We start from the raw sequence: 26520 nt of genomic DNA on the forward strand, positions 1-26520 counted from the left end.
GGGATGGCGGAGGGGCTGCTATGGTGAACACAAAAGACGTCGGCACCGAAAGGCACACCAGTGGTCAGTATACTAACGCGTAAATCGTCTCCCCCTGTCTCACCCACACGCGCTGGCATGCCCATACGAGCAAAATAGCTGATCGAACTTGTACGGCTGAGCCACCTGTGTTTCGTCGCGTTACCTGCTGCGGAGTGCTATAGCCCTTATTGCGCTCATGGGTTTACGTATGAGTAATCACATCTTATCAGCCTCATCGTTTCCATGGCTTGGGCACTGCTCGACGCGCCGCTGTGCCTCTTCGTATTCCTCCCACTCCTTTTCCTTCTGCAGCCGCCGCTCCCGAAAGAACTTCGCTTCCTCCTTCTCGCAGTCCTCGACGAGCTGAAGCTGCGCCAACAACTCCCGCGCCTCGTAGAAGCGCTGCTTCGCGAATTCTGCGGCCTCCTTCTTCAAGTGGCGGTCGGTGCACTTGCCCTCCACGGACTCGCGCGCCGTGTTCAGCCAGAAGGAGGATGTTCTGGCGAAAAAGGCGGCAAACGTCTCCTCCGTCTGGGGAGTTGGCACCGCCGCGGAGGCACCGAGCTGGGCCAGGAGCTGCGCTTTGTGTACCCTGAGGCCCTTCTTCCCCGTGCGCGTAATGCCAGCAATGGCGTCCGCCACTCCTTCGACACTTGGTGTCACCCTCATTGCGAGCTCGGCGGGAATCGCCTCCGGTGCCTCGTCGCCATCGTCCTCAGAGTTGGGCACAGGCTCGCGCGACATGTTACCAAAATGCACGCCGCGCCGCCCCATATTGTCAGCACCACCCTCGTTGTCTTCGTCGTCCTCGTCGTAGTCCAGATCGTAGACAGCGCTGGCAACCGTGCTACCGCTTTCCCACGAAGCGGTGTTGCTCTCTGACTCCTTGCCTAACCACAACGCGGCGGACAAGTCCTGTGAGAGCAGCGGCTGATATGTATCCAGCTTGTTCAGATTGAGTGCGAAAAGGTCGGACATGGTGATCTCCTTCTTGCTGCTTTCAAACTGGCCACCGTAGAGGTACAGCGTGTAGCCGATTACCACCATCGCAGAGTCTATGCGCCGGTGCGGCAGAATTTGCCCGTGCCGATTTGTTTCGTAGCTTTCCTTCAGGTCCTGGCTCGCAGCCGCCGCCCCCGGCTGGCTGGGGAGCTCATCGTCACTCTCATCGGAGCTAGAATCAGTCTCCGAGTCGAGACTTGGCTTGTCATGACAGAGGTCCAGCGCGCTAAGTTGGGCCGCTAGATCATCCAGGTGGTCACGCTTTCCAGACGCCGCAACGCGCTTCGCTACACGTCGTAGCACGACAGGGTAGAAGCGCTTCGTGTCCATGTGAAACACATAGAGGTCGTTGTAAAAGGTAGACATCATTTTACCCCCTGGTGACTCGATGTCGACCACGCCGCCAAACAGATAGAGTCGCTTGTCCTTGAAGGCGCAGGAAACGCCGCACCGGATGGGCGGCGGAATACCACCGAGTTTGATCTTCGTCCACACTGGCAGTAGTCCCTCGCTGAGGGTGTGCTCCTTCTCCTGCTGCAGGGATATCATCCACAAATCATGGTGCACTGTGGCTTCCGACTTCTTGAAGCGGTTAAACTTCTGCGTCGAGTAGCCGCCGTAGACAAAGAGTTCGTCGTGGTAGACGCCCATGCTGTGCCCGCTGCGCGCATGTGGAAGGTCTGTCATAGGAGCCGTCTTCACCTGTGACCAACACCCAGCCCCGTCAAGACTGGAGAGAATCCACAGATCGTCAAAGTAGCGGCACTCCAGGGCATTGTCGTAGAAGCCGCCAAACATGACTGCATTGCGCTTCCACAGCACCATTCGGTGGCCACTGCGGGAGGATGGACCGCCCTTGAGGTTCTTCAGCTCCTCCCACTCGCTGCAGCGGCTGTCAAAGCGCCACACATCCTTGAAGTGCAGATACTGCGACTGCGACTGCGAGACGAACTCACCACCAAACAGGATGAGGTACTGCTTGTAGATGACGCCTTGGCTGCTGCTCCGTGGTGGCGGCTTGACAGCAGAAGAGAGGCGCGCCCAGGTGTTGCGCTTGGCATTGAAGAAATATGTGTCGTTGTACGCCTCTGTCTTCTCGCCGTTCCAGAACTCACCGCCGAAGAGGATGAGCTCATTATCGCGTTCCGGGTGCGACACCAAGACGACATTGACGCGCGGCGTGGGAGGGTCAACGTTAGCGACCTCCTCCACGGCTCTCACCTTTCGTTCCTGCTTCTGGATGCGCTTGAGCGTTACCTCGATAGCCTCTTCGTTATTGAAGCCCTCCGTCGCTTCCTCGCCGTTCTCCTTCTTCTCGCCCTTATGCAGCTTCAGCGCCTGCCGAGTGGCCCGCTTGGCGGCCTTGGCAGAGTCCTCATTCTTCTTGCGCTTGTCACGCCCCTTGCCCATCCTCCGTCGTTCTCGTGTGTGTATGTGTGTGTGTGTGTCCTCAGCAGATCCGCACAGAGGCACGCGAACACACGTGACGAGAAGAGGTGCAGCGGTGGTGCTGGGAGAGCGAGTGAGGGGTGGAGAGAGGTGATCCTGGAACACAGAAGAAAGGCCTTGAAATCGGCCAATAAAAGCTGGGCGGCAGGATCCTCGCAGCTGTTCAGATGCACAAGCGGTTTGTGGGGGGGCGGTAGGGAAGGGAACGGTGGCTGTTAAGCGCTCTTTCTGACGAGAGTGACAGAGACGGGGTTGGGTATGTGCTTCTTAGAGAGCGGGAAGAGAAGACAGGCGAGGAGCAGCCGAGCTGGATCAGATAAGCATGATTAAGTTGAGTAGGGGTAGGAGGTAGAAGGAGTGTGCTACACGTAAAGGAGCGGAAGCTGGAAAGAAAAACAGCCTTCGCAGCAGACCAATACGCTCTCGTGGCAGTACGTGGGTGGGCGTCAGCAGTGAAGATGCACCAGGAGGGGGCACATACGGAATTCGTGGATGCATCGAAGCGTTGCAGCGGCGCAGTTACGCGTCTCAGCTCGCGCCAGCAGGGTGTCCTCGGCCTCATACGACCCGTCAGTGCTGAGCCGCAGTCTCCCCTCGACGCAGAATTACCCGGCGCTCGTGTGGACACCGGAGAAGACGTGCTCTTACTACTACTCGGTAGTGCCTTTCATTGAACCCCTAATAGTGAGTGATGAGCGATGCTGTCGGCGTGTGCTGTACCAAGCAAAGCGAGAAAGAGACCGCACATACGTGAAGAGGTGGCGTCGAGGCACCGCGCGCCTCTGCCTCGTACACGTCACGGCACGTAGGCGCCGCTCCTTAAAGTCATTGAGGACCAGAGAAGAGTCCAGACACAATCGGCAAAGAATACCTGCAAGATACAGCACTCACAAGAAGGCACGTCCATGTGCAGCCCATTTCACGTGCTACACCAGCACGTGAAACTCACCTGCAGAGGAAGGCCTCGAAAAACAAAGACCGGCAAAGAGGACCTCTGTTTCACACGTGTCCCTTCCCCGCCCATACAACACGTGAGTCGACCTCCACCCCCTGACCCTGCCAGGGACCCTCGTCGCATGCTGCGAAACAGCCGTAGGCACACACGGCAGCAGTGCGCCGACTCAGCCACCTCAGCACGGCCCCTGTCTCATACTCTGCCAACCCACACGCCCACAGTGCCGGTCGCCGCCTCGCGCAGCACCCGCAAGGGGGCTCACACACTCCACACCAGAAGACAGCGAGGACCGGGTGGGATGCGCTCGAGTCGCACTGGCACGGTGCGCATCACATCCATGGCACAGACGTGCTCGGGGTAGCAGGGAGCTCCAATGCAGCGCCATCCACGACCGGTCCGCCGACATGAGTGGGGCGATGCATCGCTCTCAACTCCTAGCGTCGTGGATACTTGGCCCTGTCACCACCACAAGTGGCTCGGCCTTGGTAGGGAGAGGGGGGCTGCCCGGCCTCCCCACAGAGGGTGCTTACGGGGACCCTGGAGACCGCGCACCGAGGTGTCCTTCTTCTTCCCCCCTCACTGTCATCAGGGAGCGGCACACAGCGGTAACACACCAATGCCAAAACAAATCGAAGCAGAAATACCAACGTTGTCAGTGAGAAGAAGTCGGCGGCGTATGTGGGCGACCTCAAAGGCGAACGGGGGGAGAGTAGGGGGTAGCAGGACGGCCAACATGGTGGGGGCCTGTGACACATGCACCGATAGCCGTCACGCATGCAAGACTGATCTCCCTCTTCCGCTCTTTCCCTCCCACCTAATATGGCTCACGTAGAACTCCACCTCATTCCTTGCAGGCTGCCACCTCATCTGCGTCTAGTCGCAGGTCGATATCGTCGTGCATTAGCAACTGAGCTTCCACTTGATAGCTGCGCTCAACTTCGTTGTTGATTGCCTCGACACGCTCCTCCCACTTCAGTTTCTCAGCTGGTGAACAACGCTGATACGACTGGGTCAACGCACATGCATCGTTGTACTGCGTATAGGAGTAGAACCGGCTGCGCTGGCTGAGCGCGTACAGGTCTCGAGGGGACATAAAGACAAGCCACCGCGCGCTATGTCGCAACATCGGGGCTGAGTTGGATAGGGGGAGGGGTGTCAACGATTCTGTCGGAGAGCAGAGTAAAAATATGAAGAGACAGGGAGAGGCTCACGAACACAACACAGCCTCGCTTCACTAAAGCTCGCTGTGACCAGAGAAGCACTGCGTGTTGTTTATTCACCAGCGAGAGGCGAGTCGACTCGGTGGGTGTAAGGTGAAGGAGGAATATCAAGAGTTGCGAGGCCGTTAAGGCAGAGAGGAGAGCACACGTGATCACCACGCGCACTGGGTCAGCAACGGCGTGGAATATATCACTTCATGTAGAAGTGTGCACAGAGGAAATAAGAGCAATGTTTTGAGGAAAGGAAAAGAGGATGCAACGTGGAGAGAAGCGGCAGGAGCGAAGTGTGAAGGGGGAAAGGCGCTCACACAGAACTGTCACGAGGTGGAAACGCCGGGCACAGCTTCTGCTGAGCAGAATAAACAGAGAGCATGTGCAATTCTCACGCCTCGCCACATCGATGCAGAACTGCCTTCCCTGGAGGTAAACGGAGCCAGCTGAAAAGAGAGAAGATAATAGCGTGCGCTGGGACGCGCAGAAAAACTTGAAGCAGTCGTGAAGAAGAGCAGCACACAACATCGAGAATGAAACAGGGAAGGCATGACGCAGACGCACACACACATACGCCAAGACCTCTACATTTCTCAGCATATCGTCCGGGTAACAGTGAAGCGCGAAACACGGTGGCGTGAATCGGTGGTGAAAAGCAGTGAGAATCGCCGTCATGAAAGGGGCGGCACCAGCAGGGATTCCTCGCGGCAACACTCCGAGTCGCTGAGGACGTCCTTGGATGCGACAGCGGCATCCGCGGCTATCGCGGGTGGTACCCCTGACGTCGGTGTGCTCCTCCTCTGGGTAGCACCAATGCTGATGAGAAGAACTGGCGTCCCACGAAAAAAGGAAAGAGGCGCGATATGCGGCAGTAGGGAGAGCCCGAGCTTCGCGGCACGGCTCAGAGTGATCCACTGGGGCTCGTGAAGACAGTCATACTGAAGGGCAAACGCCTTCATGTACACCGCCACCGCGGGTCTGTAGAAATGGCCTCTGTGATTCACCGGGTCGTAACGGCGGCAGGTGAATGCGGTGAAGCGGTTCGGGTCGACAGTCCCCTCAACGTTGTAGAGCGCCAAAGGACGGCAAAGCTCGTTTGCATGAGAAACGACGCAGTTTTCCGGATCCGCGAGGTAGGCGTCGGTGAACGGCGTACGATACAGCCACTTTGCCTCAGCTGCTGTTGCCCAGTACCGTCTTGCCTTTACGCAGCCGCCTGCCCTGCGCAGCATACACTCCTCCGTAGCACTGTCAAATCGCTCGCCATTGGTGCTCAGCGGTAGTGCGTCCAGTGTCACCTGCGATGCCAGCAACGTAGCCTCGCGATCCTTCTCCGCGCTTTCAAGGTGGTGAACATGAGCTCTCCACCGCTCTCGCAGAACACTCAAAGGTACAATAAACTGGGAGCTGTGGTACACCCATACGCTCCGGTTGGAGCTCACCAGTCGTACCGGCACACATGTGTTGGGGGCCAGTGAGAATGACAGAATCTCCATGACGGAGACGGGTACCCAGACACGACCAGTCCAACCCCTCGCTCGAGCCACCGCGCACAGAAGACGATGATCCTCCGCAGAAAATGTATGTCCACAAAGTGTTCGTGACAACTCTGTGGTCGCTGTCCCACCACGCTGTTGTAGATGAGGATGCACCATCGTAGCCAAGCCGCACTGTGACGAGAACAGGGGGGCGTACAGCCTCCCCACTCGCTGCCCCCGCCGACTTGGCTTGGTTTCGCTTGCGTACAGGGCGCCAAGCTTGATGGCGTGCGGGCACCTCACGAGGCGGCACTGGTGCAGTGTGGTCGGCATAGTATTAAATGCCACCAACAGCCACCACGTTGGAAAAGGGGGGAGAACACAGTACATGAAGTTGGTCCTGAGTGACCTTTCCTGACTAAGCATATGTGCCTGTGTCCTCCTCTCAGGGGGGGGGGACGAGCTCTTCCAGACTGACGCATGTGCCGCAGTGCAGACGACTCGCTGTAGCTCCCTGGAAGCGGCCCAAGACAAATATACGGTAGGCGTGTGGTGCCAGCGTGAAGCGATCACTCTACACTGCAGCTGAAGCCAAAACACCCACACGTTACGAATGTCTTGTGAGTTTGCTGTTAATTAAACCTTTACGTCTTCTCGGCTCATTTGGCTCTTTTTTACGCTCTTGAAATTCACATGACTTGAAGTTTCAGTGCGTGTTGGCGCGTCCTCATCTCGGCTGTGTCCCCCTGCACCTCTCACCACTAGTCCCTGCGCAGCAGGAGATCCAGCATAGTCACAGACACTTTGCAAGGCCGCTTGCACGCGCCTCATAACTCCACAACCCTTTAAAGGGTGAGGCTTAGCAACAACTGAGAGAGGAGGGGTGGAAAGAGAGAGAGAGAGACGGAGCGACATGTCATCGTTCGTCTAAGCAAAAGAGGCAGAAATGAGGGAAAACAAAGGAACTAGCAAGTGAAAAACGAGCGTGTGCGGGGGAGAGACGAGTGAGGAAGGGAAGGGGTTGGGGCGGAGCGTGTCAGCAATATCAAGCAAGATCCTCAATAAGGCCTAACAATATATACGCACCAGCTCGCGTACCTTCCCCATCCGCTACAAATCGTTGCGTGTGCGTGACAGCCACTACCGCAGTGTCCTCATCCAGTTGGCAGTACTTCTCGCGCTTCTTTACGCCAGCGCCTTCCCCCTCTCCTTCCACACCCCTACAGAAGCCTGCCCCGAGGCCAACCGTTGCTCAGCGGCCGATGGCCTGCCTAAGCTGGTAGCAGATGGCTGCCAGGGCCCCCATGTTCAGAAGAACTGTCAAGACGACAACAAAATTATAGATCACCTGAGGAAATATCTCCGGCTCTGCGTCGTTTCTCTCCGTGATTCGGCTGCACTGCTGAATAATCTCGCTGGCCTCCGAGTCATCCAGCTTTACTCGCTGGTATAGCCCGGTGATGTCGATGATATACAAATGCTGCCTCAGCTCGCGGCGGGTGGAGACGCACACGTACAGGTAACGGTGCAACAGCGCGCCCCAGAAAAGAAAGGTGAAGAGCGCGTAGGAGTGGGCGGTGGAGTAGTACCGATTGCCGGGAGTGGGTCTTCTTGGGGCTATGTAAAAGATGTCGAGGAGTCCCACAATAAAGGCACACACAAGCACGAACCAGAAGATGCCCATCGCGGTCCTGCGCGCGCGGTGATTGGCGCATGCGGAGGCGTAGAGAATGAGGGAGCGAAGACTGTACCAGCCTGGAAAGCCGCTGAACAGGTTCGTGGCATCAAAGCGCTCGTCAAGATGGAAGGCCATGTTCATGTGCTTGCTAGGGCTTATGAGGCACCGGCGCTCTAAGAAGGCGAGATTTGTCATCACGTGCAGCTTCGCTCGGACCTCACGCTGCATGTCCGTAATTTTGAGCACCAAAAACGTCAGCGTAGTCGAAAAGAGAAAAGTCGCGAAGAAGGCGAGAACGGCGGCGGCTTTCTCAAAGGCCTCAGAGCCGAACAGTTGGTGCCCGTACCCGCCGCGTGTCGCTGGTGCGGAGAGGCTCATCATAGACCCCAACACGACAGCGAAGAGCAGCCAGCGGTACTTGTAGTGCCGGTTCATTACTTTGCCTCTGCCATTGTCGTCGTAGGTGAAGATGCAGACGCTTGCCTTGGCGTCGACCAGACTCGCAGCAAGTGCTGACAACTTCGGTGTGAGCCGGCGATCAACCCTCTCAAGCCCATGCGGAAATCGAAAGAAACTAATGTAGGACGCCCCCACTAGCGCGACAACAAGCCACAGCACACATGGTACAACCATCTCCGGCAGTGTCAGCCTTCCATCTTGCACGTGCCCGAGCGGAACACGAGTGGCTACAATGACGATGGAGGTTATGTGGCACATCATTGCAACAGCAATCACGCATATGGAGAACGACGGTGCATCGAAGTCGCTGCGCAGCGCAGCCCCACTCACCACGAACTCCCTCTCCTCGTGCAGCGAGGTGATGCGCAGCGGGGCCACCGGCATCCACGGCAATGACAGAAAGGGAAAGAGAAAGACGAAGCAGCGCTGCGTGAAGCGCCAGATGAAAAAGATCTCGCCTGGAGACGGTGCAGCACAGGTGAAAACAGTGTTGGGAGAGCCATACTCTGTAGTGACACCACGCAGGCCGTCCGTTGTGTCGCCTTCCCCGATAGAGTTGTTACAGATTCGAGTACTCACAAAGCTCTGACCTCCTACACGGAAATTGGGCGTTGCGACGAGGTGCTGCAAGGATGTCGCTGGTGCGGCATATGCATCGGCGTTCGAGCTGACGATATCAAGAGGTGGCAGCAGGATCTTGTCTTCGGGGGATGCAGGAAGCACCATCTTTGTTGGATTGCTTGCAGCTTGCCAGAGATACATGTTCACTTGCTCTACAATGGTCGAGAAGAGTGCGGCGCGGGCACGTTGAAGTACCTCAGGTGCCTTGGTGGGCATCTCACTCACCCGCTTGCCGTCTTTCCAGGTACCGCAGATCTCGTCTCCTCGACAGCTATAGACACCCTTGTAGATGCTCGACTGGCGAAACTCGCCGCTGAAACACTCGCCCGTCGCGAAGAACATCGTGCCTATCCCTTCCATCATCCCCGAGCGAAACTGGCCGACAAAGATGTTGCCAGAAGGGTAGTAACACACCCCAAGACCGTGGCGTTCACCGTTCAGCCAATCTCCTTCGTAGATGACGCCATTGCTGTACTGCATATACCCTACGCCAGTACGCTCTGAGGCCTCTACTACAGTCGCAAAGTCCGGTGCCAGGTTATAGCCCATGAAGTCCGTGTGACTGGCATCGAATGCAGGCTCCGTCGACATGGTACTGCGAGGAAGCTCCACAGACACGGCAACAAGTCTCCCAACGAGCACGTCAATGGGCAAGAAAGGGCGCAAAAAAAGAGGAGGCGAAGGGCGCACAGTGAAGCTCAGAATAACGCCGCACGCTAAGGGTGAGTGGAAGAGAATACACACAGCAGAGTGAGGAACAGCCGTGAGGCCAGGGAGGTGGCGGGCAACAGTCTAGCAGAAAGCTAGAGAAGGCCACCGCTTATAAGCAACAGCAAAAGACGCTCAAGAAAAGCAGGCGTCAGCGAGCTGGACTCGAGGCGTGCACTCCGCTACAGAGACACGTCACGTACCGCCCCCCTCCGCGTTTCGTTTCCTTCAGCTATGCAAGGCACCTGCGCGCAGGTGCTCATGTACGTGCTCTGTGACAGTCTGCACGCCACAGTAGCAAGCGATGCCGTATGGTTGAGGTCGCTGATCAGCATGCGTTTGTGCCCGTATCTGCGAGTAGGCACGTGTCGGTGCGTCTGCCACTTCACACACCGCACGCAGCAGGCAACGGGGATACAAAACACAAGGCGAGTTCTCCATAGGTGGACAGCACGAAGCGACGGGCGGGTGGAGAGAACACGTGAGGCGGAGGAGAAAGTGAAAAAAAAAAACAGGCAGCGGGAGAGAACCACAACGAGGGAGGGAAACGGTGAGAAGCAAATACTGCGCGATCGCAACGACAATACATATCAGCTGACAGCCCATGGGGCAGCGCCGTGTCGCCGAAAGAAACCTGTCCCCAGTGCCCCGGTGGGTACACGGACCACCTGCATTTTTGGAAACTCCACAAAGCCGACAGAGCGCACGCGAAATGAGCCGCTACATCACCTTCCACGGTGAATCCCGCGCGAGGACGGCTACGCTCGCTGCGCCACAAGATGAGGACACCCTGACTCCGCTCCTCACGTTTTTTTTTGTCCGCCCTTCACATAAGCGCGCGCTCTGCACAAGCACATCAACGCACCCGCACCGCAAGTGCAGCGACATAGAAAAGGCCTCTCGTACAGCCACACTTAACGTCCACCACGACAGCAACACACAGAAAGACTCTCCCACACGAACAGTGCAGACGTGCACTCAAGGCGTAGCACATCTCACGCGTGTGATGGTGATGATGATGAGAGAGAGACGAGGTGGAGAGGAGCGCTGAGGAGGAAAGGGAAAAAAAAGAGGTATGAGAAGACAAAGCAGCCCTCAAGACGCACGCAAAATGATTGATTAAGCCGTTGGACTCCGCCAATTCAACTCGGCAAGATATGAAGCAGTACAAATCAGAAGAGAGAACAGAAGTAGGCGTTTTTAAGGGTGCGATTCCTTTAGGGGTGCGTTTGGGGTTTTCATCGGTGCCGGCAACGCGCGCGTGGGTTCAAACTGTCTGCGCGAACTGACTCACTCAAGCAGCCATACATCTGCATGAACACAGAGACACAGACTGAGAAACAGCAGCTGAGAACGGACAGGAGAAGGAGAGGGAGAGCGAGGGGTGGCGCGCTTTGCCCTCTGATTGTCTGCCACTTTCTTGGTGTTTCCTCAAACGGCTCTCAGGCGGGTGCCGACCACCTTCTTTCTCCCACGAGTGAATGCAATATGAACACATTCTACAAGCGTCGCTTCGCCCCCGTCATGGGTGAGAGCTCAAGGCGCTTTTCCCTTCGTGCTTTTCTTTTGGCAGAGGTTGCGTGCCGCATTGAGTTGCATCCCTCGCCGATCGGGGGCCCAGGGCAGCCTTTTGAGTTTGCTGCCCCCCCCTTCCCGCCCATTCTCTCCTTTGCTCGGTTTGCATCCCTCCTTCCACTCCGACTGTGTCGCTGTCATCTCTTCCTCTCGCCTTGCGCGCCTGCTTGTGCTGTCCGCGCGTTGGCAGCTCTTCGAACAGGACCACTGAAGTGCTGCCAACGCGTTCATGCGATAAAGAAAAAAATCGAAGAGATGGAGGGATCGGAGGAGGAGTGCATCACACGAGAGAGAGAGAGGGGGGAGAGACTGTGGAACGCTTTGTTTTGCGCTTCACATCGGTGAAGACTTTCATCATGCCCCCTGCTACGGTTCTCATCATGCAGTGGATTTGCATCAAGCCTGTTTACAGCTTCGCCGCTATGCGACTACGGAGGATGTCGAGGCCACGCTTCGCCAGCTGATCCGCTTGCGCAATGCTGCGAGAGTCGGAGTAGCGCTTCCCATGAGGCGAAATGGTGCCAGAGACAATGTCGGTAATGAGCATTATGGCTCGCTGAAGACACAGGCTGGCGAGGTACACCTTGAAGATGTCGTAGCGGCAGCGGCGGTCGAGGTGCAGCATGTAACCACGCGCACTGCAATACATTTCCAAGAGGTCGCTTGGGGACGGAAAGAGAATCTGGATTTCGTGCGGGGTGTCGTAGATGCCATCGGGCTGCTTAAGGAAGCAGAACATCGCCGCCGACGCGACATCGACGAGTGGGTCACCGAGTCGGGTGAACTTGAACTGCACTATACCGATCAGATGTGGCGGGTACTTCGCGGGGCCCTCCAGTGAGCGGTGCGTAAAGAGGACAGAGGACAGGTTGAAGTTACCGTGCAGTGTGACGAGACGGTCTGGCATCGGAATCATCTGGTGCGATAGCTGCATCTTGTCAAAGCAGGCCAAAATGGCGCGCGACAGCTCTTCAATCATGGCGGAGCGCAGCTGCACATCGAAGCGACCAGAGGTCTCGCTCTTGGACAGCACCCGCTTGTACATCTCAATACTCTCCTGCACCATGCCCAGTAGTGGGTGTTTGTGCCGCTTCGTGCGCCGCATCTCCTCCTCGACCTGCCTCATAAAGGGCGGCAGAGGCGAATTGTGCAGCGCCGAGAGCACCGCAATCGCCTGCTTGTAGAAAAGCTTGGGCCGGAGCTCCACATTGATTGATACACGCTGCAGGGAGTAGGGTCGGCGAATGCGCGGCTGAATGAGCTGCGAGACATTGATGATGTTCTCACCATCGCGGTATCGGCGGAGAAAGAAGCGACGTCCGCACACGGCGTAGGAGTCGCAGTACAACAGCGGCGTCGGGATCTGCAGCTCCGGTGACATTTCGTGGAGGTGCGCCATTGTCTCATACTCGCGACGGATGTCCACAGAGCCGTATGGTGACGGGCCGCGCGGCTGAATCCGCAACATGTAGCTACCGGTGCGCAACGTCAACCGGTAGGACTCAAAGAAGCGACTGCCCTCGACGTACTCGAAGAGGATGGGGCCGGCCGACGTAGCCAGGCCCGGCTGTGTGCGCAGCTTCATGTCTGCCTCCGGTCGTGCTGGGATCTTCAGGGGGAAGAGGTGCGGCAGGTGCTGGGCGCAGTAAAATAGAATGCGCTCTTGGTCCTCCTCATCCATGCGGTACCGGTCCTTTTCGCAGGTGTTGACCGACGAGCACAGCTCGTTCGGTGGCGGTCCGATGAAAAGCAAGTTGTCGTTGTAGTTGTGCAGCTCTTCTGTCACCCACGAGGTCGACTTGCCGTCGGGGGTCGTTGATGGTCTGAACAGAGGTGCGATGTCCTTCTCTACCCCGGCCAGCACCTCAGCCCAAAACGGGTCCTTCTCCGCGACCGTCTTCAAGGAACGCACTATGCTCCTGTACACGTCACACGCGCCATTCTCGATACGCAAGACCTCGGTGAAGGGGCTGCCCGGCAGTTCGCGAGCCACCTCGCAGTGCGCTTCTACGTCGTCGAAGTAGAAAATGTTCGGCTGGATATCGTAGCGGAGCGCCTCGCCGGTGGGGACACGGCCCATGCGCACCTCCTCCAGCGCCTGCATGAAGATGTCGGGATACGGCTTGCGCTTGTGAGAAATATAGCTCTGCACGTACCCATCGAAGAGGCCCGTCACCTGAAAGCTGTTCTGGTAAGAGTTGGGATTCGCGCCATACTTGACAGGGCAGATGACTGGGTAGGCGGAGGAGACGGAGTCTGTGACAGAGTACCTCATCGCCTTCACCATACGTCGGTACTGCCCCTCGTACTCCCATGTGTTGCCGATGGCAAAGAGGCGAATCTCCTGCTGACTCTTGGTGCGCAGGTAGTGCAGCAGGTTCAGCACGTTCTTGCGCGGCGAGACCTTCTCAATCGTGCACAGAAAGGCCTCCACGTCCAGCAGTTCGTGGATGTGCACCTGCACAACAGGGTCGCAGAGCAGCGGAAAGCGCTTCTTGAGGGCATCGACCTTCCTGGGAAAGGCGATATTCATTGCGTCCAGCTCCTCTGGGTTGTGCTTGGAGAGTGCAAGCAGCATAAAATGGATCTCCTCCCTGAAGGCTGTGATGAACTCCAGCCGATTCAGCTCACCCAACTCCAGCCTCTCGAAGGCGCTTTTCAATCCACGCGTGCGCTCTGTGAACTTCATCACGGTAAAGAAGAAGTTGCTGTACTTCTTCGCCAAAAATGGTACAGGCCGCTCCTGAATGCGCTTCACGATGATGTGCGAGTTGGCGCGTTCGAAGACGCACCGCATCATGTTCTCTGCAAGGCGCCGTGCAGCTGGAAACGGAGATGTCGTTAGCACACCCATCAGGTCCATCATGAGCACAACTTCTGCCGGCATTTTGTCGCTCCCTCGCCTTTGAGTTTCACGACTGCAGTATGTGTGTGGGAGTGTGTGTGAGGGGGGGAGTGTGTGGGAGTGTGTCTTCACGGTGGTCCTAGCCTAACTGGCTCAGAGGAGAGAGCCGGGACGATCGAGGATGGTGGGGAAGCGATTGGGATAAGAAACTATCGAAGGGTACGTACGGGGAGGGGAGTCGTAGACTGAAGATGAGCATCACAGTAATGTAAGAACGCATCAAGGCACAAGAACACAGTGAAATGGGGAAGAGGGGCACCTTTGACAGTCAGCCGAGGGGGGCCGTAGCAGCGAAGTCTGCGCCACCATGTGTGCCATTACGCTGCAGACGGCAACACACCCGCACTGCGAGAGGGAGAATCATCATAACGCACACAGTGGTTTGGGTATTCTGGACGGCAGTTCCTTTCCCCATGCGCTGCACGGTCAAGGCACCCCTGGTTCTCTGCTTTGCTAGCGCGTTTGCTGTTGTCGGCACTGCGTGTAAGAGAGACTAGCCGCTGCTGCTACATTCCATCCCGTGTCTCCCCTGGGAGATTCTGCGGTGTACCAGCACCGCCAGAGGGGAGAGGAAGTGAGGTAAGAAGGGGCAGACACTCGGGCGCCTCTGTCAAGCTGCTTTAGGATGACGATGGCCTTACTGCATTGGTTCCCATGATTAACACGCGCGTGAGCAAACGGTGGGCAGAGGGCATATGCGGGAATTCGCTTTGGCCCTCTTCCCCCCCCCCCTCCCTTCTCCTCCTGCACAGCACGGGTTTACAGTCGTGGGTGCGGCAGAGGAAGAGAGAAAACCCCCGCGCAGACTGAGCTCGCAACGAACGTGAGACATTCGAGGCACTGCAGGGGAGGCGGCTCGTGGAAGGACACCCACGGACAAGCAAACAAATCAGAAGGAGAGCACCTTGGAGGGAGACACTTCACGGCGCACCACCTCCCGCATGCACGTCGCCACCATCTTTACTGACTCGGGCAGCGAGGCACACAGGCCATCCCATGCATCCGCTGAGCGCAGAAGGGTATCTGGTAGTGTCGGGTTGCTGAGCACAGCGGCTAGGCACTCTGCAATGCACCGGGCCGTGAAGATGCTGTGAAGGTTGGTGGGCGCTAAGATACCAGTCTCCTCCCGCGCTACGTAGCGGGAGCATAGAGAGCAAAGGGCCTTGGCTTCTCGAGGACGGCAGCACGACGCGGACGAGCTCTCACGCGGCGAAGGGAAAGGGGCTGCTGTGCTGCCCTCAAGATGGTAACGAAGTTGCGGAAAGAGTGAGAGCGCCGCATCTCGCCAGAGCGCCATTGGAATGACACCGTTGTACTCACCGAACGCTAGCGTCTCCAGCCACGTCACCGTCTCCTCGCTGCCCAGTTGTGCTGCCGCTGCCTCGAGGTCAGGCACCTGCAAGACGCACAGCACCCCCCGCATGACTACACCACGCAGTCGTCGCCACTCGAGTATCTCCTCTCCGCATGCGTACGCCGGCTCCGGCCATCGGCATAGGCGCAGCGCCATCCGCCCCAGTGCTGTGCGGTGCACAACGGAGCCATACGACAGTCGTGAGAGGAGCAGAAGAAAGCGAAGTCCGGCCTTCCCGCTCCCGCCATCACCAGGCACGGTGCGGCGGAGGTCATCTACGCGCATCAAATGTTCTGCGTCAAGTACTTCACATGCCCACGCAATCACCTCGTCGGGGCAGAGGTCGTAATTGGGCGTGTGCGTCAACATGCGCAGAGATGCATAGACGATGCGTCGCGCGCTCTCCTTCCGCACCATATTCGTGGCCGCTGCGGTGTGTGCTAGGTGCAGCGCAGCAGTGGCCGCTACAAGGATGTACCCGGCATCACCGCTCTCTGTCGGAGGGATCTGCACACCGTGTGGTGCCGCCGTTGCATCTAAGCAAATAGGCTTTGGTGGGACATTCCGCTGCACCTGAGATGACGACTCCTGCGGTGTGGGGCGTGGGCGAGAGAGACTCGCCGTCACACGGCCTCCTGGTGTCAGGTCTGTGATGGTCTTGAGCAGCTGCGTGACGTACTCCGCCGCGTGCTCCACCTGCAACTCGAGATCGGATAGAGTAGAGAGGATCGGCACCTCATGCGCCTGCAGACGCCTCAGCGAGGTTGCCCATGCAGCCAGGTGCGGTGGATCGAGCCACTCCTGCACGGCTGAATCCTCGACTGCGTCAGGGTCCGCCGTGACGCTGTGTGCGCGCTGTCTTGCAGCGGCTGAGATGCATGCAACGTAGTGTAGGAAAGTTTTGCTCGCAAGGACACCGTCCTCAGAGAATCTCTCAGCGCACCGTCGCACAAATGGCGCTGTGGCGATACTGAGGAGCTCAATGAGCGCCTCCAGCGACAACTCCCCCGATGTTGCAGCGGTGAAGAAACGCCTGCCTTCGACCATGGGCTGCAGCACCACCGCTCGGAGAGAAACGAAAACATCGCGTACTGCCGCGGCCTCGTCGCTGCCCTCGCTCAAGTCACTCGTCAACTTTTGCTGACGCGCAGACGCCACTGTCCTGAGGAGTGGCTCGAGGTTGTGCGTTAGCAAAAACCAACCAAAGGCACAGGCGTCGGGCGTCACCGTCGTGTCCAGCTGGGCGTCGCGCAGACGCTCGTAGAGCTGCAGAAGTGTCGCGCAGAAGTCAGCGTCCAGGCGGGCGCGCTGCCGGAGAGAAGCGTTGCCGGCGTAGCGCGGGCTCTGTAGAAGACACTGGAGGCGTTGCACCTCCCCTACAAGCTCCTGCAGGCTCACCGCTGACCACTCGTTGGACACCGCTGACGAGCTTGCTGAATCGGCAGCCGCGTGTGATGAGGTTAAGGTGCCTGTCGCCGCGAAGAGGAAGCCCGGCACGCCCATAGCCGAAGCGGACTCTTCGAGTGGTTGTGCTTCCAACTTGCGGCCCTGTATGACTTCGTCGAGCGCAGCGGCATTACCAGCGCGCTCCGCCACGTGCTCGGCCGTCATCTTCACACGCTCCAAAAGTGATAAGGTGCGTGGCCTCTTCACCTTTTCCCCTAACACCCGGCTCCAGCTCGTAGGATCGTACGTGAAGTGCTGGTGTGGGCGAAACACATGATGCGCGGACCACCGAAAGGCATTTTGGCGATCCTGAATCTCCTGTGAGTAACTTCTATCGGCGCTATGGTGGCGGTGGATGTACAGTGCTCCACAGCGGAGGACTGCAGAGGTGCTCCGTGAGGACTCAGCACCGCAGACCCCCGGTGGAAATGCACGAATACGCCGCATAACGCCGACACGTATACAACACACGAGGTAAGCCCCTTGAACAACGTCTTCTGCTCGCAGAGAGTCACCTCCAGAGATGGAGAACGACAGAAACCGCCACCAGTCGTCAAGTACTATGCAGGTCCCAGAGAAAGAGAGAGAGAGAGAGACCATTGGCCGACCGTGACGGGAAGGGTGATGCAAGAGCAAAGAGAGGGAGGGGTAGGAGGCGATGGCTCGGTGAAGAGGACAGAGGAATACATCCACGATTCCCTGATTGAGGCAGATGCGCGGTGCGTAGTGTCGCGTGTGATTCCTCAGCTAAAGAACACGACTCCACCAGCCGCATTCCCCACCCTTCTCATTCCCAGGCGCTACGCCTGCCACCGAGACATGAGTGCCTTCATGATGGTCTCCCCATCGAAGAAATCGGCATAAGTCAGTGCCCCCACTGCGACGCACCTTCAGGCAGCACGCCAGGGGACCAGAGAAGAGAAGGGAGTGCACCTCCCGTGAAAGGCCTGCGCCTCATGAGGCACTACAACTGAAGTGATTTTCTGTTCTTCCACTGTGCGTTATAGTGTACATGCAGAGAAGAAATACACATGTGGGTGAGCAGGCACGTCACCCTTGACGCTGCGCATGGGCAGAGGGGACGACCACTTGTGCATCTGTGGGTCCCCTGTGCCAACTATGCGAAATATCAACGAGTTCACGCGTGCCCATCACACAGGAAACCCCCATCAACGGACGTGGCGAGTACACCGCGTGAGAAGAGTCTCTTCACCACGGCCACGCCGCGCGAGGCATATGCAGTAAGCACTCAAGCGTGGCGAAGACGCGCCAGTGGAGCTCGAAGCTCTTTCGTCTTCGCCTCAAGCATGGCCAGCGCAGCCGCCCACTCTCCTGAGTGCGTGTTTAAGCCTCGCTCCTCGCCGCTCCATAATGGCAGCAGAAAGAGCTGATTGCGGTGCTACGGTTGAGTTACCACCTCCATCTGCGCGGTATGGGCCTGGGTGAGCTGAAATGAGTAGATGGAAAGTGCCCTCCTCTCTTGCATTCTCGGCTACTGGCAGCTTCAGCCCTCACAGTTGCGCGGTTTGGCATCGCTCCCGCTCGACTATGTGTGAGAGAAACACACGCCCTCGACGCGGCATTGCAGACGGTGGCGATTCAGTCACTGAGGGCCCATTGGGATGCACCCGATGGCGCGCATAAGTGTGCTGCAGCGGTGCACGAATGGGCGCATCGCGTCGAGGTGCACTTGGCGAGCGGTCCCGCCTCTACACGTCAGACGTCCGCCGCTTCAGCTAGCCACTGTCCCTCCATGGCAGCTTTGCGGTTCTGACGCCGTAGATGCACACACACACACAGAGAGAGAGTCGCTGTTGTGAGAAGGGGAGGCGGAGCTCTGTGTGGCCCGTCTCTGCTTCGTCAGACGTACATGGGCAACAGTATTCTTTGATTGGGAAACAGAGCGAGCCGCGGTTGAAGCAGCACCATCTGATAGGAGCATCTGCACTCAGCAGGGAGGGGTAGCGCCTCCTACTTCAGGGCAGGACACGTGTGCCAGTCTGTTGAGATTAACCCCCTCTCACCTTCCAATGAATGTGCACGGTTTTCTCTCTCGCGTGCTAACGAGTCTGTATGACAAGTGGCGGTCACCTACCCGTTGTACGCACGCAAAGTCGTGGCTCACAAGTGCATCACCCGGGAAACTCATGATGAACGAGAGAAACCCAAAAGGGGGCGGAGAGCAAGACGCATGGACGAAAATAGTGACACCGAGACGCAGAGACGCCATCACGCAGACGCGATGCGGGGCATGGCGCTGCTTCCGAAATGGCAGTGGCATCGTTCACAGGACTGCATTGACGCCGCTGCCCCGCCACATCCATACCCCCTCGACATGTCTCGCTGCGCTCGAGCCCCCCCCCCCTCACAAACATTCACATACACAACACCCGCGCGAAACTGCGTGTTCTTTACCTGACCTTGTAGCGTTGAATGTCACCGCAGACCTACAGAGACTGGAGAAGGAGCGGGAGAGACATACGAGAAAGAGAACAGCAGCCAGGAACGAGAAAAGCTATGTGCTACACAGAGACAAGACTTGCCGTCCGCGAGGTTCACCCGCGACGTTACCTCCCCTCCCCCCTCGCGCTAGTCGCGTGATGAGCTCAGCGAGATACCGGCATGAAGAGAGCCTCGTCGATGTTAAGGGCAACGGCATACCACTGAGTGTGGATGTAGATGACGCCGCCACGCGTGCAAACGTACTCGTGTAAATTCGCCACCTCTGCGAGTGTATAGGCTGGCCGGGCGCGGCGCAATCCGCCCAGCGTGTTGTCCTCTGCGTCATAGCGCAGCTCTGCCGTGGGCTCGCTGAACCACCAGTACTTGAAGTCGTAGAGCACCTCAGCAACAGCCGTCCCGTGCGTTTGAAGGAACACGTCCGTGCCGCTGTCTGCGAAACAGAAGTTGAGTACGGGCTGCTGATGCATGAGCGTGAATGCCGTAGAGGGCTCGCATATATAGATGGCCTCTGCTTAGGCCCTGTGAGGCGGATCGCCGAAGTGATACCAACAAACGCTGTCGAGCATATACTCTGAGTGAGAACGAACGCAGCTGTGGGTGTAGCTGGATAGGGTTGTGTGGCGACTCGCCTACGAGCTGATCTTGCCCGTCGACAGCGTGATCTCGTCGTGGCTGTATGGGTCGAGGAGCGTGTGCTTCTACACAGTCTCCTTGGAGAGGTGGACGCAACAAACGTTCGTGCTATAGGGGTGAACGATGATCACCAGACGCCAATCATCACATGCCCAAAAGAAAGCTTCTGCAGTCAGCCCGTCGTACGGGGCCCGCTCGACATTGCGCTTCTCTGACCCTAAACCTTCCTAAACCGATGCTGCGCCCCCACTTCGCCGCCGCGTTAGGAGACAGCGCCACTTTGGGTTCACCGCTCGCCGATTCGACGGGCAGCACCCCCAGCTCAGATGATCGGTACCACGTCTGGTAGCACAGGGCAATCAGGAGCCTTACCAGGGAGACCTTGCGTAGTCGCCCCTCCCACACACACACATGGCACAGTGATCGTTACGCAAGAGGTGAGGAAGGGGAGGCAGAAGACAATCCGTCGCCTGAGTGAGTCATCAGTGCTGGGTAAAGACACAAATTAAGCTGCCGCGACAGAGTGGGGCGGCTAGCTAAAGGGAGCGCACACCTCTACGCACAAGAGCACAGCGATTCACAGAAGGATAACAAGCAAATCACCGACCTCCTCGTTGCCTTCGTCGTGAAGGCTGCAGGACTGATGTGACGAGGAGTGGGAGAGGGGTGCGATTACGACTCTCGCAAGAGAGCCGTTGTCTCTTTTGGTCGTCAAGAGGAGAGAGATGAGGAAAAAACCATCACACCCACACAGCAGAGGCGAGAGCCGCAGAGGGGAGAGCGGAGGATGGACTCTTCACGCAAAGCGCCTGTACGACACGACAGGTGACGGTGGGCAAAAATGCGCAGTTCATCGAAGGAGAGAACGTCAGAGAGACCAACAGCGGTATAAGAAGAAAATTGTCGTGGCAGGCGCACTCGCGGAGTGGCGCTCCGAGAAATTTGCATGTGGAAATGGTGAGAGGCGAAGCGGGGTGAAGGGACGCGGTGTGTGTGTGTGTGTGCCGCGTGTCGCCAGCGGCCCTTCCTCTCTCACCCGCACCCCTTTCAGACAATGACAGCGTGCTCATGAAGGAGGAGAGGGCGGAGACTGCGGTCAGAGTACACTGCGCAGCCACTTGCATCAGAAGGAACGATGCTACACCAGAAAAACTGTACGAGCGGTCGCTCTCCGCCCACACACCACCGCCTTCCCACCCCCTCCCTCCCACCTGCCGCGTGCCATCCGCGATTCAACGCACCACGGGTGTCTGTATCTGCTGCCCTGCGTGCCTGCTCACATGCCGAGCAGTGCTTTGTTGGTGTTTGCTTAAACAATACTTCATGAAATGGAGAGCTCAGTGCCGCAGTCACGTACGGGCGTGTTATGAAGAGAGGCAGCATTAGAGATACAGGAGCTCAGGGGAATACGCACCTGCACAGATAGAGAGAGCGCGCGCGCGGCACACAACACTCCAAGCGCCGACGCACGTGCGTTGCGAGGAAGGAAAGGCGGATAGAGAAGGCCGCACATGCGAAGAATCACACCGAGAGCGAAAGAGAGGGCGAGCACCAGAGTGAACACCTACAATGAAAACTAACAAGAAATGGAGAGGGGAAAGACAACGCGCTCCGCACACACGCAAACATCACACACATCACAAAGAGAGAGAGAGCAAAACAGGCACAGCCACGCGCACAGTCACGTGTCCTTTTCCGCGTCAGTATCTGACTTTGGCTGTGCGTCGCCGTTTTCTCTGTACTTCTCTCCCCTCCCCCTGAGACCGCGCCGCTTTTAAAGGTTGTCGAGGGCGGCAAGGGGGTCGTCCATGATGACCTCATTGCGGTCGATTGCGTTCTGGTCATCATCGTCGTCCTGTGCGTCGTCCTCGTCGTTCACAAAGATATAGTCGGTGTTGCCGTTGTTATCGCGCTCCTCAGCAGAGCGGAAGTCACGCGGAATGGCGTTCTCCTTCACCAGTAAGCGCACCTCGGCCGGTGTGAAGCGGTGAATAATGTCGACTACGTCGTTCTCATTGAACTCGCGCTTCGCAACGAGCACTACGTCACCCTGGCCGATCCATACCTTGCGCACCATTGCGCCGCGGATGGAGCCAATGACAGTGGAACCGCCGGCAAGCTGGAGCTCGAGACGCAGGTTGCCAAGCGCCTTCTTCACCTGCGCGTACTCTTCGCCTTCATCGGGGTTGGCATATGTGAGGTCACGCTTCTGGTTCTGCATGTTGCCCTTCGAGTTACCAGCCTTGAAGGACTTACCGCCCTTTCCCATGTTCTTCGGCATTTTTGCGAGGGAATGTCGGTGAGGGGGGGAGACAGATAAGTCAAAGAGAGGGGGGGGCTCAGCGACGGAGCGTCTGGGGCGTGCAAAAGTGGAGGAGCGAGGGGGGGAGGGGGAGGGGGGCGCCAGAAAGACAGGAGAAGAAGAGAGAGTTAGCAGCGGTGTTTGCTGGTGGCGAGAGAGTGGGGCTGAGCGACGCGCAGAGAGAGGGAGATGCGTAGGGACACAAAGAGAGTGATGGAAGTGAGGGCAGGCCGCATCATAGCAGCGCGTGTCACGCGTCCACGTCTGGGTTGGCGCGCGTGAAGCTGAAAAAGGAGATGCGCAGAAAGGCGGAAAGCAGACGAGGCACAGCGATACGTCGTGTGCTAGTCAGAGCAGCGATGAACTCGGAAGGAAGCGGCGGAGCATTTTTCAGCACCCCCACCCTCTGTCACACAGCATGCACAGGCCCAACGCCACTCCGCACACCCCTCGGCTCTGCCACAGGACCCATCGCGTGCTGCGAAGCACCCGCAGACACGCGGCACAGCAGTGCGCAGACTCAGCCACCTCAGCACGGCCCCCACCTCATACTCTACCAACCCACGTGCCCACCGTGCCGGTCGCCACCTCGCGCAGCACCCGCAAGGGGGCTCACGCTCCCCACACCAGCAGGCAGTCACCGTCGGATGGGATGCGCTCGAGTCACGCTGGCCACTCTGCCCATCACATGGGTGGGGCAAGCGCGCTCACTGCCGCGGGGCGCGCCGACGCAGCGCCATCCACGACCGGGCCGTCGCAGCCAGGAGCAATGCATCGCTCCGACCTCCCACACGTCCTACGTGCTGGGCCCTGTCACCACCAGAAGAGGCTCACCATTGGCAGGGATAGGACCGGCAGAGCATCAGGCAAATAACTTCTTGAACGATGAGTACAAAGAGGGGAGAGGGCCGACCACAGGCGCTGGCACCTCCGGATGCATCTCGACTTCGTGCGCAGCGCGCATTAGCATTCAAAGTCGTTCCGAGGCCTCTCGTCGCTCTCCCTTTCACCCCAAGGCTACACGCCGAGTTTGAAGGTGCCGCGTCTGTGCAGGACACGTTCCCACTTTCATGAGTGGGGGTAGTCGCCTCTCGAACGCTCAAGGAGGGAGTTCGGAAGGGAAAAGAAAGTGCTACCAACATGCTCGAGGGGGTTGCCCCTGTTTAGCCTCCGGGGCTCAGTGTGAGGACTCGCTCGCACGACGGCTTCAACTCGGTATCCGATGCTCGCATGCATGGTTGCGCTTGCAGAGGCTGCGAGTGCAGCTGAGCAATTGAGTGTTATCGCAGGTAGGAGCGCTGGGCCTCTAAGTTGTTGGTCTGCACGGCACGTCTGATGTCCTCGTGCGACCACGCGACGTTAAACGCATTGGCGCCGTGCAGCTCTGGGGGTGCTGCAGCAGCGTTGCCTTGTGGTACGCCGCCTCCACCATACGCACCCCCAGAAGAGTATGGCAAGAGTTGCTGATACGAAGCGCTTGGTGGGTGCTCGCCATTTGGGACTTGCGGCAATTCCTGTGCGTCTAGTGGCGGGGGACGCGCTCTGCGCCGCAACTCGCTCGAAGGCGTCTGTCCATCCCCGACGCCATCTCCACTACCGAGCAGCTCCGCCACGTGATCTCGGTTGCAGTTCCGAACCGGAGGCTCTTGTCGTCGTCTCACCTCTTCTTGAGCTGGTCTTGACGGAGATGGAAGCGGTGTTGGTGAAAGAGTGCCAACACCGTTGGGTCCGGTGCCAAAGGATGGCAACGCCTGGTGCGTTATGGGGTTTACTCTGCTCTTGGCCGCGCCATAGCCAGCGAGGGCAGAGTAGTTTCTCAGACGAGGCTGTGGCGGCGGCACCTGAAAGTGGGTGTCAGGCAGCTCTTTCCAGTCATACTCGAGTGTCTTCAGGTTGTACTGATTCGGCTTCCCGCACACCTCCTCTGTTCTCTTTAGCGGCATTGCCTCGCGTAGAAGTGGGGGGTGGGGGGGCGAGAGAGGGGGAGGGGGAGAAACAACGCACCCTGAGAGTTGGTAGCTGATGGTTCCGTGCTATACGTGAGTGTATGCATGTCTCTGCTCGTGAGGAACAGAGGTGTAGGGAGCTCGGGTGCACTACTAGGGGAATGGGGAGGGAAAAGAGAGCGCGCAGGTGACTGTTCAACCTGTAGAACGCTCGCTGGCCCGCTGTTGCTACCCTTTGCGACTGGCGTGCTGCCACCGGAACAACGGCCGGTGGAAGTCTGACAGTGGCCAAGTGACGTGCATCAGATATGGTAGTGGGGGTGGTGACATGTTGCGGGGGAGCGACACAGTGGAGGGGAGAGTGAAGGAAAATGGGCCGGCACATCCGCGAGTGCACGCCAAACCTATGCGCGCACAGGCGCTGGGCGAGTGCCACTTATGGGGGAGGGGAGTCGATACACACGCCTACACAGTTGCCAGTGTAAGGGGAAAAAGAGAGCGCCGCACCTTTGCACTACGCAGCACGTGAGAAGTGGCCCTCCTCCATTCAGTAGGGGGGAGGGGGTACACCCACGCCTACACGCACCTGGAAAGCGCCACTCCTCTCCTCCCCCCCCCCCCAACAGTAAATGCTGAGGTGCGATTGGGCTCCGTTCTGCGCAACACGTACGTTTGTCTCTCGGTGGGTTTTTTTCTTTTCGTTTGCCTTCAGTGAATAGTCAACTGAGTGGGAGACCGTCGATGTGCAGCTACGCGTGAGCGGGACAGCACAGCGGCGCCCCACGCAGTGAGTCCTCCCGACAGGCACAACCACCCGCAGTCCTCACAAGCACGCACTGGCATCAAGAGAGAGAACACGAAAGCACCAATGCAAAACAGCGCTGACTCTGAAGCGGTGGCACACACACGCACATCCTCCCCCGTCTTGTGGCAGATGGGGCGCAGCGGTAGTCCCGGTGCACGATCAATACTTCTTCTGCGGATCGGGCCCGACCCCTGACGGAGACGAGGAGCCACCCTGTCCGCCTCCCTCACCGGCGGCCTCGTAGGAGTCGTCATCGAGGTCAAAGTCCTCAAAGTCGCCGGTGTTGGCAAGCATCTCGTTGTGCCACTCCTCCTCCTCCTTCTCGGTCCACAGAGGATCCACATCGCTCGGGTGCGGGACGTTCCGGACGCCCCAGTAGCGCAGCTTGGCGTGTCGCAGCCGCCACCAGTGGTGAAACTCCTCCGTCTTAAACTTGCTTGCCCAACGGTCAAACGCCATCTGCATGTGCGGCGGGCGCTGAATGCCCTTCTCGGTCTCGACGATGCGGGGCGGGAGGAAAAAGCGCTCCGGCCCGGACGTGTAGTCCTCGCCCTTGTGGTGGTCGCTCATGTCCCTATTTTTGTACTCCACAAAGTACATCGCAACGTTGTCGCTCCGCCGGCGCCCCTTCAGTCGCGTCATCATCGCATATTTGGCGCTCATGTCGCCGAACCGACGCGGATACTCGTCAAACGCCTTGTCGACCAGGAGGGGGTCGTGAAGGAAGTAGGCCAGCTGCTGACGCGAGTCCGTGTCACCAGCCTTGGCGAGCTCGACAACATGGTCAGCCAGGATGCGCAGCGCCGGGGCACGCGCGCCGCCTACGATGACGTAGTCTTTGCGAATCAGCTCTGTCACCATGCGACGCGCGATCTGTTGACGGTGGAACGGACTACGAGCACGAAACTTCGGCAGCTTACCGCGCCCCCAGCCGTAGTCGGCCATCAGCGGCTCGCTGGTGTCCCATGGCTTATGCGTGATGGATGGATTGTCGTCAACGCCGGCAAAACGCATCTTCTTGGCGTTTCCCATCACTGGCGGCGGTCGCCCGCGCAGTAGTCGAGACCACTGGAGCATCGTCAGGTAAACTGCATGGAGATCATTGTGGGTGAAGTGGGGAAGGAGGCGAGGACCGGGGGATGTGATGGGAGTGAGGAACAGAGAGAGACACAGGCAGAGATGTGCAGCACAGAGAGGAGGGAGCGCAAAAGGACCGCATCATCACGGCTGTAGCCCGACGATGAGCATTCTTCAGCACAACGCGCACCCTCGACGCTTCACGATAGGACGAGGAGAAGTGCCATTCACTCTCGGCCGCGTTGCGACACGTGAGGACTTTCAGAAAAAATCGGGAGGCTCGCCGCTGGGCTTTGCCTATACGCTGGGCGCAATCCAGCAAAGACACACACAAGTCGCAACCGGGGGAGGAGGGCTGGACAAAACACCTACGCACACACGCTTACAGAAACACAGGAAGAGAAAGAGAGAGAGAGACTGACAGGGGCGTGG

General features: G+C 58.2%; 8 protein-coding genes and 1 pseudogene across 8 annotated transcripts, besides 2 other annotated features; all 9 read right to left on the reverse strand.

Moving 5' to 3' along the window:
• Window positions 1–237: 237 nt before the first annotated feature.
• LPMP_160090 (hypothetical protein) lies at window positions 238–2433 on the reverse strand (the record flags this gene model as incomplete). The annotated part of the gene is made up of 1 exon (XM_010699236.1): window positions 238–2433. The coding sequence occupies one exon, from the start codon at window positions 2431–2433 to the stop codon at window positions 238–240; it is 2196 nt and encodes a 731-aa protein (XP_010697538.1).
• A 1042-nt stretch (window positions 2434–3475) lies between these two features.
• Window positions 3476–3986: a repeat region.
• A 1323-nt stretch (window positions 3987–5309) lies between these two features.
• Window positions 5310–6542, reverse strand: LPMP_160100 (hypothetical protein; the record flags this gene model as incomplete). The annotated part of the gene is made up of 1 exon (XM_010699237.1): window positions 5310–6542. The coding sequence occupies one exon, from the start codon at window positions 6540–6542 to the stop codon at window positions 5310–5312; it is 1233 nt and encodes a 410-aa protein (XP_010697539.1).
• An 826-nt stretch (window positions 6543–7368) lies between these two features.
• On the reverse strand, window positions 7369–9465 carry LPMP_160110 (hypothetical protein; the record flags this gene model as incomplete). The annotated part of the gene is made up of 1 exon (XM_010699238.1): window positions 7369–9465. One exon carries the CDS (start codon window positions 9463–9465, stop codon window positions 7369–7371), a length of 2097 nt encoding a protein of 698 aa, XP_010697540.1.
• Window positions 9466–11563: 2098 nt separating this feature from the next.
• LPMP_160120 (phosphotransferase-like protein) lies at window positions 11564–14044 on the reverse strand (the record flags this gene model as incomplete). Its single annotated transcript, XM_010699239.1, has 1 exon — window positions 11564–14044. The coding sequence occupies one exon, from the start codon at window positions 14042–14044 to the stop codon at window positions 11564–11566; it is 2481 nt and encodes an 826-aa protein (XP_010697541.1).
• A 907-nt stretch (window positions 14045–14951) lies between these two features.
• Window positions 14952–17462, reverse strand: LPMP_160130 (hypothetical protein; the record flags this gene model as incomplete). The annotated part of the gene is made up of 1 exon (XM_010699240.1): window positions 14952–17462. The coding sequence occupies one exon, from the start codon at window positions 17460–17462 to the stop codon at window positions 14952–14954; it is 2511 nt and encodes an 836-aa protein (XP_010697542.1).
• Window positions 17463–19377: 1915 nt separating this feature from the next.
• On the reverse strand, window positions 19378–20070 carry LPMP_160140 (annotated as a pseudogene).
• A 1662-nt stretch (window positions 20071–21732) lies between these two features.
• On the reverse strand, window positions 21733–22239 carry LPMP_160150 (eukaryotic translation initiation factor 1A, putative; the record flags this gene model as incomplete). Its single annotated transcript, XM_010699241.1, has 1 exon — window positions 21733–22239. The coding sequence occupies one exon, from the start codon at window positions 22237–22239 to the stop codon at window positions 21733–21735; it is 507 nt and encodes a 168-aa protein (XP_010697543.1).
• Window positions 22240–22647: 408 nt separating this feature from the next.
• Window positions 22648–23110: a repeat region.
• A 430-nt stretch (window positions 23111–23540) lies between these two features.
• On the reverse strand, window positions 23541–24203 carry LPMP_160160 (hypothetical protein; the record flags this gene model as incomplete). Its single annotated transcript, XM_010699242.1, has 1 exon — window positions 23541–24203. One exon carries the CDS (start codon window positions 24201–24203, stop codon window positions 23541–23543), a length of 663 nt encoding a protein of 220 aa, XP_010697544.1.
• A 967-nt stretch (window positions 24204–25170) lies between these two features.
• Window positions 25171–26088, reverse strand: LPMP_160170 (50S ribosomal protein L17, putative; the record flags this gene model as incomplete). Its single annotated transcript, XM_010699243.1, has 1 exon — window positions 25171–26088. The coding sequence occupies one exon, from the start codon at window positions 26086–26088 to the stop codon at window positions 25171–25173; it is 918 nt and encodes a 305-aa protein (XP_010697545.1).
• Window positions 26089–26520: the final 432 nt, after the last annotated feature.

Source organism: Leishmania panamensis (genome assembly GCF_000755165.1).
Source record: "Leishmania panamensis strain MHOM/PA/94/PSC-1 chromosome 16 sequence".
Taxonomy (NCBI): domain Eukaryota; phylum Euglenozoa; class Kinetoplastea; order Trypanosomatida; family Trypanosomatidae; genus Leishmania; species Leishmania panamensis.